This window comes from Pipistrellus hanaki, assembly GCF_964339955.1.
Source record: "Pipistrellus hanaki genome assembly, chromosome: 14".
NCBI lineage: Eukaryota > Metazoa > Chordata > Mammalia > Chiroptera > Vespertilionidae > Pipistrellus > Pipistrellus hanaki.
The window spans coordinates 32,484,196-32,502,941 of NC_140516.1; the positions used below are offsets into that span (position 1 = coordinate 32,484,196).

An 18,746-nucleotide genomic window follows, 5' to 3' on the forward strand; every position below is an offset into this window, starting at 1 on the left:
TTTAGAGGATTAATTTTCCAACATACTGATTTTTTTTCTCCCTGTTAAGTTTTGTTTTGACATTTCTTAATTCACTAGTGCCTACTTCCATGTAAAGGTAGGGCTCAGTTTTGCTACTTGTTTTTATTTTATTTATTTTTTATTTTAAAATTTTTTTATTAAATTATTATCTTTGTACATATACCATTGCCCCCCACAGACATGCCTCCCTCCCCAGAGTTTTGTGTCCATTGGTTGTACTTATATGCATGTATACAAGTCCTTCAGTTGATCTCTTATCTACCCCAGATGCTACTTGTTTTTAGACATGATGGAAGGCTTCACATTACTTGATAGTGGGAATAACATGGGTTTTGTAACGTAACAGAGTGGTTTGAATCCTGGCTCTGCTATAACTTACCAGCTGTATGTAACCTCTCTGTGCCAGTTTTCCCATCTATAAAATAGGCTATTGAGGAGCGACCTCATAAGGTGTAAAGATACATGAGAAACAGCATTTGTAAGTGTTGGGTTCCCTGCCTTATGGAGTTTAGTAAACGTGAGCAGCTGTGTTGTGGGGAAAGGAGTGTAATGGGCGGAGCCGCTGTGGGTGAACACGTTCATGCAGCCCCACTTCCTTGAGGTGGCCCTTGAAGTCTCCAGAACTTTGGGAACAACTGATTTAAGTCATCTCTTTCAAAATGTCAAAATTGATACCTAAGCAGTTTCAATGGCTTGTGAACGTTGTGAAAGTTAGTAACTGTCTAGTAGTAGGACCTTGTCCCTACTGGTGTTTTCTCCATTATTATCAATTACAAATTATTTGAAAAGAAACTTAGGGTGTAGCACTTTGCAACAGTGTGTCACCAGCAGCAAACCTTTTCCATCAGCCTCTCCCCTCCAGCAGTAGGGGAATAAGGAACCCCAAGGCCCAGGTTCCTCCTACAAAACACCCAACCTACACAGACTCCTGTTTCCCTCGGAAAATGCTGCTGCCATTTGTCTGGCTGGCCAGGAACAATCTTCCATCTCTTAATCATAGGGCCAATTTCAAATGTCTGTCTTCATTTTGGTGGCTACAGTTACGGAAAGCCACGTTACTAGTTTTCAATGAGAGTCAGCCTATGATAGCACCTTGAAAACACTGAGCTGGCAAAATATGCCTGATAATCTCATGCCCTTCTACATAGTTGTATTATGATCTTTACATTTTTAAAAATATACTGCCAGCCTCCACCATGACTTTGACTCTTCTTGCACTGGCTTCAAGTGTTTTACTGAATGTCTCTAAGCAACCAACTAAAATTGGCAACACTATTAAAAGAAAGGGGAAATGATTACTGCTTATCCTTTTAGCACAGAGCGTTCCCAGCTATTGGCTGAATGAAACCTAAATGACAGGTTTTCACTGATAAGTATATTTTTGCCTTTTTCAGTGTATTACAGTATTCTGCACTGCAGAAAAAGCTCCATCTGATAGAACAAAGATTCGCCTGTTCTATTTATAATATCAGTTTGAGATTTAATTAATCTTATCACCACAGTTATTGATTTTCTCTCTTGAATTAGACTATAATAACCATCTGGGAGAACAAGCTGAAAGCCTGTCTCTGGAGACAATGCCTTGATATTCGGGAACATGAGAGCAGCTGCAAGCTTTTATACCTCCTTTTTTAATAGCTGAATGTCACATCCTGTAGTTTGGCTCTCATTCACTAATGTGAGCAAAGGATTCTGCTTTTATTTCTGACTCAAGTTCCATTAACATAGTACGCTACATTTCACATTACTCTTCAGTCCACATTACCTTTGGAACTAAAAATAACGCCCAACTGGGCCTCTGGTTCAGACCTCATCCTGTAATTCTCTTGGCCTTGGCATTACTAGTTCTCCTACGTAAGAATCTCACCACTCTTGGCTTTGCCAAAATCCAGTTCTCTTCCTAATTAAATTGCACTCTTCCACCTCAGCATGGTCTTAATAAAAATTACTGGGTATAGAAATGTGCATATATGTTCTGTGAGTGAATAAGTTAATTTATTTTTGAAATCAGAGTCTGTTTGTATCTAATAGTGGGTGTTTGCAGCCAGGTTGGGAAAGGTGTGTGTGGGAAGGAGCAGGAAAGAATGCTATCTGGTGAAGAGGAAGAGAAACTGTAGGAACCTCAAAAGGTAATAGTAACAATACTGGTTGGTGTTGGAGAGAGGAGACTATGTATCATCTATTTCTTTCCCATTAGGAAAGTTTTCTGAACATAAGAAATCAGTTGTTGAGATAACCTAATTTTACTTTGCTACTAAACTGAGCTTCTGTCCAATTTGTACTTAAAGTACAAATTATTAGAAGTTGGATATTTCCATATGTAGTAAAGAATATAAAAACCAGTTATAGACCTGAATGAAATAAGTTTAGTCACGTGTTTTATATTGTCAGCATCACTGCTCTCCTAAAGCTGATGAGCAGTGTTTCTCGGTGTGACCCTCAGACCAGCAGCATCGGCAGCATCTGGGAACATGTTAGAAATGCCCCAACCAGAGCTACTCAATCACACACTTTGGGGAAGGACCTCATAATCTGTGTTTTAACAGGCTCTCCAGGTGATTCTGTTACACAGTAAGTTCACAAACCATTACTGTTGAGTATAAGAAAATGTACTATCTTCTGTACTACCTTCTAATATGAAATTTACTTTATTATAGACCTTAACACTAATGAAATGTATCATAGTCTGCTGAGGTCAGTGGCAGACCCCAAGGATAGGTGCTTGTTTGGGAGAGTGGATAAGAGAGGCAGGAAGACAGCAGAGCTATGTTAGCGTAGCAATAAGTGATACGGCTGTTTGCTTACTTGAAAATATATCCTGATTATATTAAAGGAAAATTAAATTCCTTATTGTATAATTTAGAGTCTATAAGATACTAATCTATTCTATTGGCTTGGAAATATTAATACTTGAGAAAATATAATAACCAATATAAAATGCTTAGAGGATGGGCTCAACAGCACAATGAAAGAACAGGAATTAATGAGATGGAATATAGAGCAATGCAAATTACCCAGTCTAAACAACAGAGAGAAAATAGACTGGAAAGAAAAAAAAAATTGTTCAAGAGACCTGTGGGACTATAACAAAAGATTACATCCTTGTCATAGGAGTCTTGGAAGGAGAGAAAAAAGAGCATAGGCTGAAAAGTACTCAAATGAAGGCTTCCTACATTTGTCCAAGAGACATAAGCCTAGAGGTTCAAGAAGCTGAGCAAACCGTGCACAGGCCAGAGGTCTTCAAACTATGGCCCGCGGGCCACATGCGGCCCGCCAGGTTTTTTGGGCAGTGAGCGCAGCCGAGGTGTTACAGTAGGAATTAGTAGTTCATATAGTCCGGCCCTCCAGCTCTCTGAGGGACCGTGATCTGGCCCCCACTTTAAAAAGTTTGAGGACCCCTGGGATAAACCCAACAAAATCCACATTAGGACATATAATTAAATCTCTAAAAGTAAAGAGAAAAAAAATGTTGAAAAGCAGCCAGAGAAACATGACAACCTACCTAGAAAGGGGAAAATCATTCGGATAACAGCAGATTTATCATGGTAACCATGGAGACCAGAAGGAATTGCTGAGAATGCAAATAAATGATTTGGGCATATTCAAAGAACTAAGAAACACTTAAAACACCGAATCTCACTGAAATATTCCCTGAAAGACAACTTTTGGGGAAAGAGCAGGGGAAAGAAACTGTTTTACATCTGTAGATAACTTTTAATGTAAGATACAGCCCAATATCTGGAATGGGTGAAGTTGGGGTAGGGCAATAGACATACTGTAAGTGCCCTTCCCTATGGTAGGACTTTCTGTCATATGACCCCAAGGTGAATGCAACACAAAATAATTCATTTGTTTTCTGTTCATGTTAAGTTTATAATGTGGAGAAATTTTTATGATTAAATTACACTGAATACTTTTTTATGCTTCACAGCGACAGACCCACCACCAGTTTGCCTTGATGTTAGACAGAAGCAGCGTATCTCTACAGACGCATCATCGGAAATAAAGGCCGCAGTTCCTCCAGAGTCTGCCCTTCCTGTCCAGCCCAGAACTATGAAAGACTTTCAGTAAGCTGCAGCTCACTATTATATTAGACATATAGTTATCTGCATATCAGTACTTTATATCATTTAATAGGTTTGTGTGAGCAATTGATCTTGTGGATCATGATAAGGTATTAGCCAAGAGTGTAGTCACAGAAGACTAGATGTCTCAAGAGGAAGGTGAAAACAAATATGTAAGAAACAGGAGGGGTAGATGTCGTCGCAACAAAAGAAACACTAAATGAGAGAATATGAGTCAAAACAGGCAAAGCAGAAGACAAAGGTAGTAATAAAATAATAGAATGTTTCATTTTTTAAAAGTAAGATTTTGTATGCTAGGTAACACATGAACTATTAAAGCTATGTCACTACTAAAAAAATTCAACTGAATATTTGAAGGAGCAAAGGAATAATGAGAAAGTAGAGACAATATAAACAATCTCTCTCAAGACGTTAGGCTCTGAAGTGAAGAGTGTTATAATACTTGTATAATAAGCATGTCAAGAATGAACTTTTCAAAAAGCAAGTAAATGGGAAAACTAAAGCCAGATTAATATCTCAATCTAGCCAAAACCGGTTTGGCTCAATGGATAGAGAGTCGGCTTGGGGACTGAAGTGCCCCAGGTTCGATTCCGGTCAAGGGCATGTTACCTTGGTTGCGGGCATTTCCCTAGTAGGGGGTGTGCAAGAGGCAGCTGATTGATGACTCTCTCTCATAGATGTTTTTAGCTCTCTATCTCTCTCCCTTCCTCTCTGTACAAAATCAATAAAATATATATCTTTTTAAAATATCTCAATCTAATTAAGGATTACCGATCCATAAATCATATTTACATTAACTGGAACATGTTTCTGTATTCAGCTTCATTATATCAAGTTGCATGTTTGGTGACATTTATGTGTAAAGAAGTAATGCTATTTTATCTGAATAATATTTCCTTCTATTATAGTTAGTGTATGTTTTCATTTTAGGGAAGATGTAGAAAAATCTAAGTCGTCAGGAGATTGGAAAGCAGTACATGATTTTTATCTAACAACATTTGATTCTTTCCCAGAACTAAATGCTGCATTTAAGGTAATAATACATAAAACACATTTTCCATTTTAAATTTAAAAAAATAGACAACTTTACCCCTTTTTTCTACCTAATATTGACTTAAACTGTTTAAAAAATATACATGTATTAATTTCTGAAATTACTTGTATCACAAATATTACTTAAGTGATATCTTAATTTGTATTAAATGTTAATATTTGTTTCCATTCTTTCAGTTTTAAGTTAAAATGATTCTTATATATTCATTTTTTTGGGGGGGAGGATTACTTCTTTTTTTCATTTTTTCATTAAGGTATTATATGTGCACATATCTTACCATTGCTCCCCCCACCCCACTCCCATACATGCCCTCACCGCCCAGAGTTTTGCGTCCATTGGTTATGCTTATATGCATGCACACAAGTCTTTCAGCTGATCTCTTATCTCCCCCACCTCTCCCTTCATTTTTTATTTTAGCAGTTTTGCCCTGAATGTTCTTTATTATCATACTAGGAAATATTAAAAATTATGAAGGAACTATAATATTATGATTCAAATATGACTAAGAACAGTCCTTAAAATTTTATATACACTTAATTCTTTAATTGAATTTGCAGAAAGATACTACCACCTCATTTAATACCATTGAAGACTCTGGGATTAATGCTAAATTTGTGAATGCTGTATATGATACCTTACTTAATACTGTAAGTATTATTTATGAACATATGCAAGTAGTATAATTCTTTGTCTCTTCTGTATTTCAAAAGCAGCTACACAAATATTGTAAAAATAACTCTGGAGTAATTTTATTGTAAATTTAGTTGGAATTCTCAGAAAGTTAAATTGTTTTTATTTTTACAACTAAATGAGAATTAAGCAGAAAATGCATTTATGTCCAGTCCTTGTATTAGGGAGGCTTACTAACGTAAAATTGTGCTTCACTTAAGCAAAAGGATGTCAGTTATTGGATTGTATAGGCACTGAATTGAACCTCAGATGAGTGGTTTTCAAACTTTATCATATATCAGAGTCACAGGAAGGGTTTCTTAAAATGCAGACTTTCAGATTCAGAATGTCCGGGTTAGAGCCCAAGAATCTGTGTTCCTAACAAGTTCCCAGGATATGTTGATGATCCTGATCCAGGGATCACATTTAGAGAATCCCACGCTATAGATCAGTATGTGAGGAACTGACATCCTTTCAATCCATGAGCATGGTATATCCCTCCAATTATTTAAATCTTATTTAAATTTCTCTTGGTAATACTTAAGCTTTCTGAGTAAAGGTCTTACATATCTTATGACATTTATTTCTAGGTACTTGATTTTTTTTTTATCCTATTGTAATTTCATTTTCTAATTGTTACTATATGGAAATAACTTCATATATTTATCTTCATTTACCATGCTAAATTTATTCATTAATTCTCACAGTACATCAGATTTATGTGGATACTCTCTGTAGACAATCAAGTTGTTTGTGAAAAATGAGTTTTATTTCTTTCCAATCCTTGTATCTATGTATGCATGCATAGTTGTATTTGCCTTTTTATATAATTTTAAATAAAATAAGTTATAGCAGACATTCTTGCTTATTGCTAACCTCAGTACTTCACAATTAAATATATGAAAGGGTACTTAATAACATTTGTCATTAGAGAAATGAAGATAAGATTATATATCCAGTCAAAATTAGTAAAAAATAAAAATTTAAAAAAAATTAAGAATCTTACCAAGAATAGGCAATATTGTGGAGCACTTAGAACTTCTGTAGCCTGATTGGGTAAGTATAAACAAACACTTTGGAAAACTGCTGGGCATTATTGCTAACACATTTTGCTTATGCATACATTGTGACCCAAAAGTTTCACTCCTGGGACACTTCTCTGACTTTTTCTGACTTGGAATAATATTAGTATTTTATAGGCATTTAAAAAATTAAAAATATACAACATGAGGGAAAAATCCTTTAAAATGTAATATAAACAGAAAAAAAAACCACCTAGCTATACTTTGAATATTATAATCATGCCTTTAAAAAACTAAGCCAAGTAACTTTTATACACAGTATTGTATATATCTTCAGCCTACAGATTTTTTTAAAATATGTAAACAAATTTTTAGTTTTTCTTAGTTTTTGGCATTAAGACATAATAATGAACTCATGGATTTTAATAGGTGGATATGGATGTGTGTGTGTGTGTGTGTGTGTGTGTGTGTGTGTGTACATGTGTGTGTTTCCTAACCCTATTCTCTGAAAGGGCCTAGAAGTAGTAACATCCAGTAGCAATGAGCACTTTAGTATGCATGGTTTCTACCAGAGCTCCCTGAAAAAAATGGCTAATTCCAGGACTGAGAAAGGGAAAATACAAGATGAACCTATCAATTTTTCACCATTAAAACTATGTTGACTCAAGGATTTTTGTAGATGTTCTTTACCAAATTGAGGAAATTTCCCTCCATTCCTAGTTTGCTGAGGCTTTATCATGAATTGGTGTTAGACTTTATCAAATGCTTTCAATGCTATTGATATGATATGATATTTTCTTCTTCAGCTTATTGATGTGATGAGTTACATTAATTGATTTTCAAGTGTTGAGCCAGCCTTGCATACCTGGAATAAATCCCACTTGATTATGGTGTATAATTATTTATATACATTGTTGGATTTGATTTGCTAATACTTTGTTGAGGATTTTTACATATGTGTTCAGAAGAGATATTGATCTGTAATTTTTTTCTTGTAATATCTTTAAGTTGGTATTAGGATAATGCTGACATCATAGAATAAGTTAGGAAGTATTTTCTCTTCTGTTTTTGGAAGAAATTGTAAAGAATTGGTATCCTTCCTTTCTTAAATTTTCAGTAGAACTCACCAGTTAAATCTTCTGGGCCTGGTTGTTTGTTTTGCGAAGTTATCAGTCATTAATTCAGTTTCTTTAATAAATATAGGTCCATTCAAATTATCGCTGTCTCTCTGTGTGACCTCTGGGAGATTGTATCTCCCAAAGACTAGGTCTATTTTATCTAGGTTTTAAACTGTGGGCACAGAGTTGTTCACAATATTTCTCTGATATCCTTTCAGTGTCCAGGTATCAGTAGTGATGATCCTGCTTTCAGTTCTGATATGAGTAATTACTCTCTTTAATCTTCCTTTCTTGGTTAGTCTGGCTAAAGGTTCATCAACTTTATTTTTTCCAAAAACTAGTATTTGGTTTTATTGCTTTTTCTCTATTAGTTCCTGTTTTTAATTATATTGATTTCTCTTCTAACCTTTATTATGTATTTTCTTCTGATTGCTTGGACTTGATTTCCAGTTTTAATTTCCCAAGATTGACAGCTTAAATCACTTATTTTAGATCTTTTTGTCTTATACATTCATTCACTACTTTTGCTGTATCCCACAAATTTCAATAAGTTATATTTTCATTTTCTTACACAGCTAAACAAGTTTACAATATGACCCAGAAGTCGTGCCCTAGTTGTCTACCCAAATGATTCAAAACGTATGTCCACCCAAAAACCTCACACAAATTTTATAGCAACCTTATTCAAAATTGCTGAAAATTGGAAGTAACCCAGATATCCTTTAATAGGTGAATGGATAAACAATGTTTAAAAAGTCACTCTAGTAGCTAATCCTAATTATTTTATGGTTTTCTTTTGCCTACAGCCTCAAGACATTCAGAAGACAGTATTAAAGGGAATCATTAACAGCTTGTTACGAGAATGGAAAGGGTAATTGTAATTAATACCTAGCTAGTCAGTACAGATGGTTAGTTTATACATCTCATTCATCATATGTTATATAAGTATGTATTTTACCCTGAGTCAATTTTAGTTGTAATAAAAACAAAGATGAGAAAGAAGTTATAAACAATTTACAACAAAGTTTTTAAACTTGAGATTTGTGACTTCCCAGGAGGGTCTATGGGCGGGCTTCAAAAGATCTCTGAATCCTTTAACATCGTATGTAAAATTTGTTGCGTACAGACATGAGTGCTATATAAATATGGGATGAGTAGGTACCTGTAATGTAGGATGAAATAATATGGGCATTAAATTTAGCCTTGGACTTTTTCATAGCCAAAGCAAAATTTTTTTTATTTTTAATATAAGGAAATGTAAGTTTAACAGCTAAAATGTTTTTTCTTAGAACCAAATATAGAATCATTATTTAAGGAGTGATGGGCAATGCAATTGATAATGTTTTGAACTAAGAATATGTAGAATATAAAAAATATGCTTTCAAAAGTACATATTTAAATTGATATTGTTTAAACAGCACTGTGATTTCAATAATAGCTTCTATAAAGCCATAAGAATACCATAATATTATAATTTACATGTTTATATTAAGCCCAGTCTAAACATATTACCAAACTAGAATTCTTAAATATAATGTCAAATGTACCTTATATATTTTAAAAACATTGTTCAAAATTTAATAAATTTTCAAAGAGATGCCTAGTTATTATAGAAAATTTTTAAAAGCCAGAGTAGTGTAAAAAAAAAAGCAAAAATATTTACATTTTGCTATTTTTGTCTAGTCCTCTTTAAAATAATTAAAATAATAATATATAATTTCATATGATTTTTTAACTTAAAGTGTTTTTCCTAATTTATCATTCTACTAATATATTTGCATTTTCCTTGAATTTTGTATTTTTGGTTGAACACATAATGCTTCATTAAAAATGAAGAGAAAATTAGACTGTAAAGAGCATTTGTAGGAGAATGAGAAAGTACAGTGGTCTGAAACTGCTGGGATCTCAGTCCCCTCTAATAAGCTTCCCCTCTCTGCTCTTGAAAGGAGTGTCCAATACAGATTAAAATGACAATGTGATAGGACTCATGTTTCAGAGGAATGTGTGTTCAGTACCTAAAAATCTTGTTTTATTTTGGATTTATTATAACAACAACAAAATATAGTTTATTGACTATTATGGGCTAAGTACCCTCCTAACAATTTTACATGTGTTTCTCATTGAATCTTTACTACAATTCTATAAAATAGGTAATATGATTATTTTCATTTTACAGTTGAGAAAATTTGCCGAGAAAATTGCCCAAAATAACCCAGTAAGTCAGGATTAGAAGCCAGGCAGTTTGTCAAAGAGCCTGTGATCTTAACCACAATTTCTATAGCCCAAACTGTATACTGTACTGAAATACTAGTGCATAGGCCAGAGAACTGGAAATCACAATGGTGCAGCTATAAAATGGGAAAAAGTAGGACTCTCCTATCACCAGAAATTTTAATATTTATGAATTGCCTTGTGTGTTTTAAAATATTTTCAAATATAATTTCTAAAACATTAGTCCATTGAGAAAATAGTCTGAAAATTATGTAGAATATTAGACAGAAATGGTTTCTATTTGACTTAAACCTAAAATAATATAAATCATTATTTCGTTGAGATAATTCTCCTACAAAGAAATATTACTAATTTTAAAATGTTATATATGCAAGCATATACATATTTATTTCTAATTTTTATTTATATATATATATATATATATATATATATATATATGAAATACATAGTTATATTTCAGATTATGTGGCTTTAATTTTGAAAAGGTCATCTAGTACATTTTGGGCAATGATTTATATTTTCATACTTAATTTATAACTATAACAGAAAAGTAAATCATTATTTCATCATTTTATTTTCTTAAAGGAAATTTAAGGAGACACTTGGAGGTGAACCATTTTCCCCCCAACATTGAATTTTGAAAAATTTCAAATTACAGAAAAGTTAAAGATAGTGAAAACTCATTCACCATCACCTGAATTCACGAGTTGTTCACTTTTTGCCACATTTGCTTTTAACTTTTTCTCCCTCTGTATGAAATGTGTTTTTAGTAAATGGAAGGCATCGTGATACTTTGCCCCTAATTACTTCAGCATGTATTTCCTAATCACATTTTTCTCTGTGACCATAATACACTTAATATTCATTTAATAACTCTCTAAAATACAGTCCATATTTAAATTTCCATAATTGGCTCAAAAGTGTTCTTTAATATCTGGGTTTTATTTTTCAATCCAGGATCCAATCAAGGATCATTAATTGCATCTAGTTATCACATAGGGGAACCATTTGTAATGCAAGAAGTTACTTACTTCTGAGTGTTTGTCAGTGTATTTAATAGATCTTGAGAGGGTAAGTAACAGTCAGCAGCTTGGGGAATAAAAACTTGGTCAAATTTGATCATGTGGAAATCCAGATTAGCATGGCACAGGTTAAAAATTAGTTGCTTTTCAGAGATATTCAAAATAAGATTCTTTTCATTAGAAATATACTAGATGTATTCAAAGTGTGATTTGACCTGCAGACACTTCTACATCTTTCACTTCAGTAACAGAACTGTACTCACAAGCCTATTTTTTCAATGCATAAATACTTTTGATATCTCAGTTATCCTTTATTAAAACAAAAACATAAGTATTCTAAAATTGTTAATTATTTTCCAAACTCTAAACTGTTTCTAGAGTTAATCGTGATATTTACCTCATAAAATATAATAGAAAGTTAACTCTGTTTTTAGTTATCTTTAAATCAGCCTAGAATAGGCACACAGGAACCTATATTCTCAGCATATTAGAGATATGTTACTGTCTCAATAATAACATATATTTACTTAAGTCTAGTTTTTGGCTTTTATCAACTAATTCTCACAGAAATATTAATGGATCATTTTTTATTATATACTGTAATCTCTAATCAATTATGTTTCTTTTTCAGTCCACGGACAAAAGATGATCTTAGAGCATATTTTATACTTTTACAGGTAAGAAAGCAAATTAGTTATCTAATTTAACCCTCAGTCTATGCATGTATATAGGTGAAATTGTATCAAATATTAAGTATTCTTTTGAGCAACATTATTGACACTTTTGGATTGTAGTTACTTGTAGTTATAAGGAAAAAAGCTACAAAAAGAAACAATGGGAAGTTAATTTATCTTTGGGATTAAATTTTTAATTCTTGCCTTCCTGCTGTGGTATTGGGCACAAACAGAAAGGAAGAACATCTTCCCGCTCCAATTAATCTCCTTTCGTATAACTAGAATGGGCTCCAAAACTTTCTTTTATTTTCTAAGTAGTAAGTTTCCAACTTCTCTATGAATTTTCAATAAATGCTTGAGCTAGAATATGAATAGAAAAATCAAAGTAGTTTATATTTGCAAAACAAAGATGAAGAACTTATTTCTTCTTGAGAGCTACAGATTCACAGATAGAAAAAATAAGGTCCAGACAAATGAAAAGTAATTTTTAGTTTTTACTATTTTTAAGGAAGAATTATATTATTTCCATAGTTAGCAAACTGCATCTGTATCATTCTTTACAATTTGCAAAATGTGCAAATATGTTACTACCTCATTTAAAGGCAAGAAAAAAGTTAATTAAATAAGATAGTGTTTAGTTCATTACTAGTCCAATAAGAGGAAATATGCAGGGTAAAGATAGAGAAGTGGGAAGAGAGGAAAAAAGAAAAGTGTGTGGGGGAGGAATAGACAAGAAGTAATTGAGAGACGTAAGGAAAGAAAATGGGGAGAAAGGCAAAACTGGGGGCGGGGGGATATATATGTTGAGATAGTGAATGCTAGAAAACAACATGAAGCTCAAGTTTTTGAGGACATATATTAGCAAAAAGCTCTGCTCACTCAGACTCAGGTCTGTCTCAATTCTGAAGCTCGTGATCTTTCCATTGTATCACAGTGGAACTGTACCAAATCTCTGCTAATTAAATAATTAAACAAATAGATTACTGTTTTAAAGGATTTCACCTAGTATTTCATACCTTCAAGTCTCATCTTCTGAATTTACCACTTAGCTCATTAAGCTTAGTGTCTTTTTTACATGTTAACAGTATTTTAACACAATTACTTTTAATATCTTTTTTAGAATCCTCAGTTTAATAACACATCTACATACGTCATCTATGCCCACTTGCTAAGACAGATAGCTGCCTTAGTGGAAGCTGACCATTATTTCTTAATCCACTGGGTTAAAAAGTAAGTCCTTCTATGATATTAAGAACTTCCATAATCTTGGAGTTTAAAGTTTGCTATGAGTTAAATATATTTATACTTATACTTCACAGTGCCTCAAAAGGCAATTATATACATATATATATATAGTACTACATAGAAGGTAATTAAAAATCTGTTTCTAATGTTGGTAACCATTTTGCTTGTACAAGATGTGGTTGAGATTTCTGTCCACTGCTCTTGCTTTTTATACAGTGCATTTCTATCACTGGTTTTTCAAACATCTCATAGATGGTGCCTGGATTTGCTCAGACATTAGTATTTTAATTTGTGTCTTTTTATTTCCTGTCTCTGTATCAATATAAATGCCACCATTATTTACATGGTGTTTTTCCTTCCCCAAAAGCATCTTTATAAAATGTAGATTAGCCATCAATATCAATTTATGAAGGTACCATACTTTTTTCATAGTATACTCCAACCAATACTTTTCTTCATAATTGATAACAATTATAGATACAAAATATTTTCAAAATTAATTTTAAAATATAGTTGATTCTCATTCATAGTAGTATCCTATATAATAAAAGCCTAATATGCTAAGTGTCCAGTCTTCTGGTCAGCTGTTCAACAAAATCAAAGTGTAAGATGCTAATGATATGCTAAGGCCACTCAACCACTCGCTATGACATGCACTGACCATCAGGGGGCAGACACTTCACCCAGTAGGTTAGCTTGCTGCTGGGGTCTGAGACCAAGCCAGACAGGCCAGATATGCCCTGGAGCCCTCCCGTGGACCCTCCCTTGCAGACCAACCTCCCACTTCCCTCCTTGTCCCCAATCGTGCACCAGTGGGGTCCCTCAGCCTGGCCTGCAGCCTCTTGCAATCTGGGACCCCTCGGGGATCTTGGAGAACTGGTTTCGGCCTAATCCCTCAGGCCAAGCCAAGGGACCCCACTGGTGCATGAATTCGTGCACTGGATCTCTATGTTCTATAAATGTACTGCAAACAGTGAATTAGTGAATACTAAACTATTGCCCCTAAAGGAAACACAGCATTAGACTCCTGCGAGCTATAAGGTCAACATTTTCATCAGCTGATGACTACAAAACCTTGCTTTACCTGTACTTCTATCTAATAACATCTTATCCTATATAATAAAGAGCTCATATGCAAATGGTCATCACACCCTCACGCCAGGGCACCTGAGGATGTGACCCCCACCCCGGGGCCGTGGGACCTGAGGCCAGGTTGGGGGAATTGAGGCTGCGCTGCCCTCGCACCCCCACCCCAGCCCAGCGGATCTTGACGGGTGGGGCCGGCCATGTCTGGGCCTCACACAATTTTGAGGCACATGCTGGTGGGCAGGGTCTTGACTCTGAGTCCCACAGCATGCCCCTGGCTGACAGGAGGGAAATTTTCATATACATTTTACTAATTTTCTTTCATCTTTGACACTTCTATTATAGAGAAAGGGCAAATAGCAATATTAAAATATTTCCTCTAATCAATTCCCTTTTAATGTGCACAAATTTCATGCCCCAGACCACTAGTTTAAGATAAATCATTGTTTCATTAACATTGAATTTACAACCAACAGCACTATGATTCATGTCTGAACAAATGTTATCTAATACAAGTGTATTCTCTGTATGGCATACAACATCCTTGTACTTAGGAAGACTAGACAAAACTTTAACTCTACATTTGGGGGCCATTTTAAAACAGCAAAATCACTAACAAAAAGCACAAAAATGTGGAAAATGTGACACTATGCAGACTGCTTACAGCATGAGAGCTAGAATAAGACAGTGTTTCTTTTTCAGCATCAGCTGAGAATGTGCACATTGGGCAACTAAAATTTTTTGCCACTGTTTGCACATCTACAAGTGACAGTGAAAGAGCCACATTATCAATGTGGGGGTTACAATTAATTTTAGCAAGTAGGTGAATTTGCACATACCGAATAATAGAATTGGCTGTTAAAAGCCTTTACACACCTGAGTTTGGGGCATAAAATGAAATGTTTTTTGCTAATACTAACTTTATAGTAATATTAATGTTTATTTCTTATTCAATTAAAAAGTAATAATCCAGGTGAGATTTTCCATCTTTTTAAATGTTTGGCAATTTAAAAATAGAATTTGGGGGAATATTCTAAAAGTTTATGCATATATAATGCACTTTACTATCTAATGAATATATTGCCAAAATAGACAATGTGAATTCTGATTGGAATTATTTCAAAATCTTTACCAGATTATCCCAGAAGAGGTTCAAACAATTGGTAGAGCAATTGCTGCAGTTTATTTCTTTACGACTGTTTCCGGCAAAGCCTGAAGAATTTCCACCCCTAACAAAATGTTCCTGGTGGATCCCATCAGCATCTAAAGTGCTGGCTTTACTTAGTAGGTTTTGTTCTTCTATCTTCTTTACTTTTCTTTTGTTAAATATTAGAGACATTTTCATAAGGATCTCTAAGTACTATGGAAGGCATTCTTACATTTTAAAGCATTTCTTTGAAGTGGGAAGTTGTAATTTACTTTCTGTTTTGAAAATGGAGTTCACGGTTAATTAACAGGCAGGAGCAAGCTTTATGCCTTTTATTGGGCAGTATTCTGTGTTATGACTATCAACTGCAAATACTCAGCTAAGTAGTGACTCCTAAGAACACAAGAACTTCCATGAATTCCTGAAGGATGCTAAATAGAGAACATACGGGGGTAAGGGGAGGGAGCTGGGGGGGGTGGGGGAGAGGACAGAAAGAGTAGAGGCCCACCTGGGTGCTACTTTTACAATACTAATACAATCCCCGCCACAAGTTCTTTTGGGGAAAAAATTTATTGGCTCTATTTATCACAATTATAAAACTACTTTTTCCATTGGAAGCTACAATTGCTTAAAATAGGAATAGGTAAAGACTACTTGGTAGACATTAAAATATTATGATTATTATTATTAGAGTAAATTATGTGCATTTTGGAAAAGATCATTATGTTAGAGTTTATCTTTACAGATACTGCAAACAATTTGGTCCACCCTCCCCTTATTCCTTATACCGATTTCTATAATTCTACCCTGGATCACATTGACCTCATGGAGGAATACCACACCTGGCAGAGCTTTGGAAATTCCCACAGGTACAGTCAGAAGCTCATGTGGTTACTTACCTAAATGAAATACTATTCAAAATAATGACTGGGTTTTAAGTTTGTGTAAATAACTTTATTAAATCTACCCATACCTTTACATATAAACTTGTAAATGTAGTTTAATTATTCAGCCTTGAAATACTATATTTGTGAAAGCATTTTATTTTTCTGTTATGTTTTGAATTCATATGCATGTTAATTTGTTTTTGGTTTGATTAATAACATCTTTTTAAGAAGGGAAAGGTCCTATCTAAATATGCAATTTCTTGTAGCTTCTTATTCTAGATGCTATTGTCTAGGACAGGGATTAACAAACTTTGTCTATAAAGTGCTAGTACTGGATGGTAAATATTTTTTGCTCTTTGGGCTATACAATCTCTGGTCTGTTGCAGCACAAAAAGACAGCTTTAGACAATATGAAAATGAATGCGGGTGTCTGTGTCCTACAACTCTTCATTCACAAGCACAGGCCATAGGCCATCTTTGTCCCATGGGCCATAGGTGCCAGTGCCAGATCTAACACAGCGATTATACACATGTGCACGTACACACATACACTCTTTTTCTTCCTTACTCTGTAGGGAAAATGGTTGACCTTTACAAACAGTATTTAAAAAATTGATGTTAGAGAAAGATCTTTACCACAAATGATTACAATGGTATATAGATTTTCAAAACACATGACCAAATTCTGTAATATACTGCCCCTTATATCCACACTTACTGTTTGAATTAAACCAGCAAGACAATCCCAAACAATTTGTTCCCAGACCAGAAGATATACTGGAGAGTTCATAGAGACTGACTCAAGAGATAGGGGATGGATGTAAGTAGCCTCAAACTGCAGACTAGTTCATAAACTGGTTCAAGCTTCCAGGGATTCTTTCAACAAGAATTGGCCTAAAACATAAAATGGCCCTCAGGACACATTTCAGTCCATATATGAACACTCGGAACTGAATAAGAATTCCATTTCTGGGGACCTCTGTCAGTCTGATGAATACTTTCTTGGGAAAGTTTATTTTACAAAGAAAGTTTTTTTCTCCCACTTTAATATAATTATAACGTAGATAAAACCACAAACCAACCCCAAGAGTTACTGTGTGCATTTTAGTGACAGCTTTTAATACAGAGCACCTCTAACCACTGTACCACAGTGTACCAAGAATGAATTAGACTTTTGATCCTGTGATCCCTCCAGCCCTTGGGAAGCCAGCCTGGGCCTGGGATGGGATCTGGAGCCCAAGGCCAGGTCACCCCTGGCCATGAGCAGCCTCAGCTGTTTATCTATTATCTCATTCACATAGTATCATTCTTCTAAGTGCCAAGACTAGGGAAAAATCTCAATCTTTTTGTTTTAAAGTACATCCTGCTAAGTTCATTTCACTTATCCTACTAAGTTCATTACACTCATTTCTTAATATTTAGTTAGCACTTAGTGATTCAAAATCATTACACATTAGTACTGAACAACTCTTACTATTTTTAACAATTTCGATCCAGGGGGAAGCTATTTCGTTTTCAGTTCACACTAGCGCTACCTCCTGTGTCCCCATAGTGCCTTCAGGATGCCTTGCCTGACTGCACTTGGATGGATTCCAATGAAAACTGATGGATGCATTGCAGCCACTTCTGATGGAGTCTAACTCCTGAAGTGTCAGTACTGCCAAGCTAGTTCTCTCCAAACACCTTTCTTTGGCTGTGGCTTTTTACATAGCATAGAATGAACTCTGACCCCCCCCCCCCCCAAAAAAAAAAAAATGTTGTTTTCATTACCTCTGATCACAATGTTGTACCTTTACAAGCACGTATCATTTCATATTACTCTATCATTAAGTGCAGTACTAACAGTAACATACTTTTATTGGTCTTAAATTTATTACTCTGCTTGTTATTACTATAATTATATAAGATTTCCTCATTTCTAAAGCTCTCACATCAGAAATATCCATTTAATAATGGATTTTTATAATTATTTTCTGTACTTGAACTTTCTGTCCTAATCCTCCTTCATCAACACTCTGCCTCTTGGTTCTGGGGTTGGCCTTATTTTTCACAGGTAATGATGTACAGGTGACTGTACATAAACTGGAATTACTATGTAACAATGTAAGTAGTTAGCACATATTTCATTAGATGTAGCTTCCTCCCGAAAATAAAGATACTGCACCCCTGGGATTAAGAGAAATTATGTACTTGAGATCATTTTGTAAATGATAAGACATCATTCAAAAGTAAAGTGTTATATTGTTAGAAGGGATACCTTACATTCCCTTAGTAAAATTTTGCTTAAAAAAATACACAATTTTGCTTTTTCTGTTTCCACTTGTTGGGCAGGTTTTCCTTCTGTCAGTACCCATTCGTTATTTCTATAGCTGCAAAAAAAATCATTATTCAGAGAGACTCAGAACAGCAGATGATAAGCATCGCAAGGGTAAGCCAGCTACGTATGCATATTTATGCTGACTATAATCAACATAGTAAATAACT

General features: G+C 34.4%; 1 protein-coding gene across 4 annotated transcripts in view; it reads left to right on the top strand.

The window, feature by feature from the left end:
* HECTD2 (HECT domain E3 ubiquitin protein ligase 2) overlaps nt 1-18,746 on the top strand; it is a 56,548-nt gene that overhangs the window by 19,901 nt on the left and 17,901 nt on the right. For all 4 annotated transcript variants that reach the window (XR_014796813.1, XM_084904325.1, XM_084904326.1 and 1 more), the window contains exons 3-11: nt 3,953-4,088; nt 5,037-5,139; nt 5,718-5,807; nt 8,776-8,840; nt 11,855-11,900; nt 13,018-13,127; nt 15,364-15,512; nt 16,121-16,244; nt 18,594-18,690. Coding sequence is in view for 3 of the 4 variants with exons in the window: in XM_084904325.1 (XP_084760451.1) it covers nt 3,953-4,088; nt 5,037-5,139; nt 5,718-5,807; nt 8,776-8,840; nt 11,855-11,900; nt 13,018-13,127; nt 15,364-15,512; nt 16,121-16,244; nt 18,594-18,690 (920 nt within the window). In the remaining variant the exon portion in view is untranslated. The remainder of the gene's footprint in view (nt 1-3,952; nt 4,089-5,036; nt 5,140-5,717; nt 5,808-8,775; nt 8,841-11,854; nt 11,901-13,017; nt 13,128-15,363; nt 15,513-16,120; nt 16,245-18,593; nt 18,691-18,746) is intronic.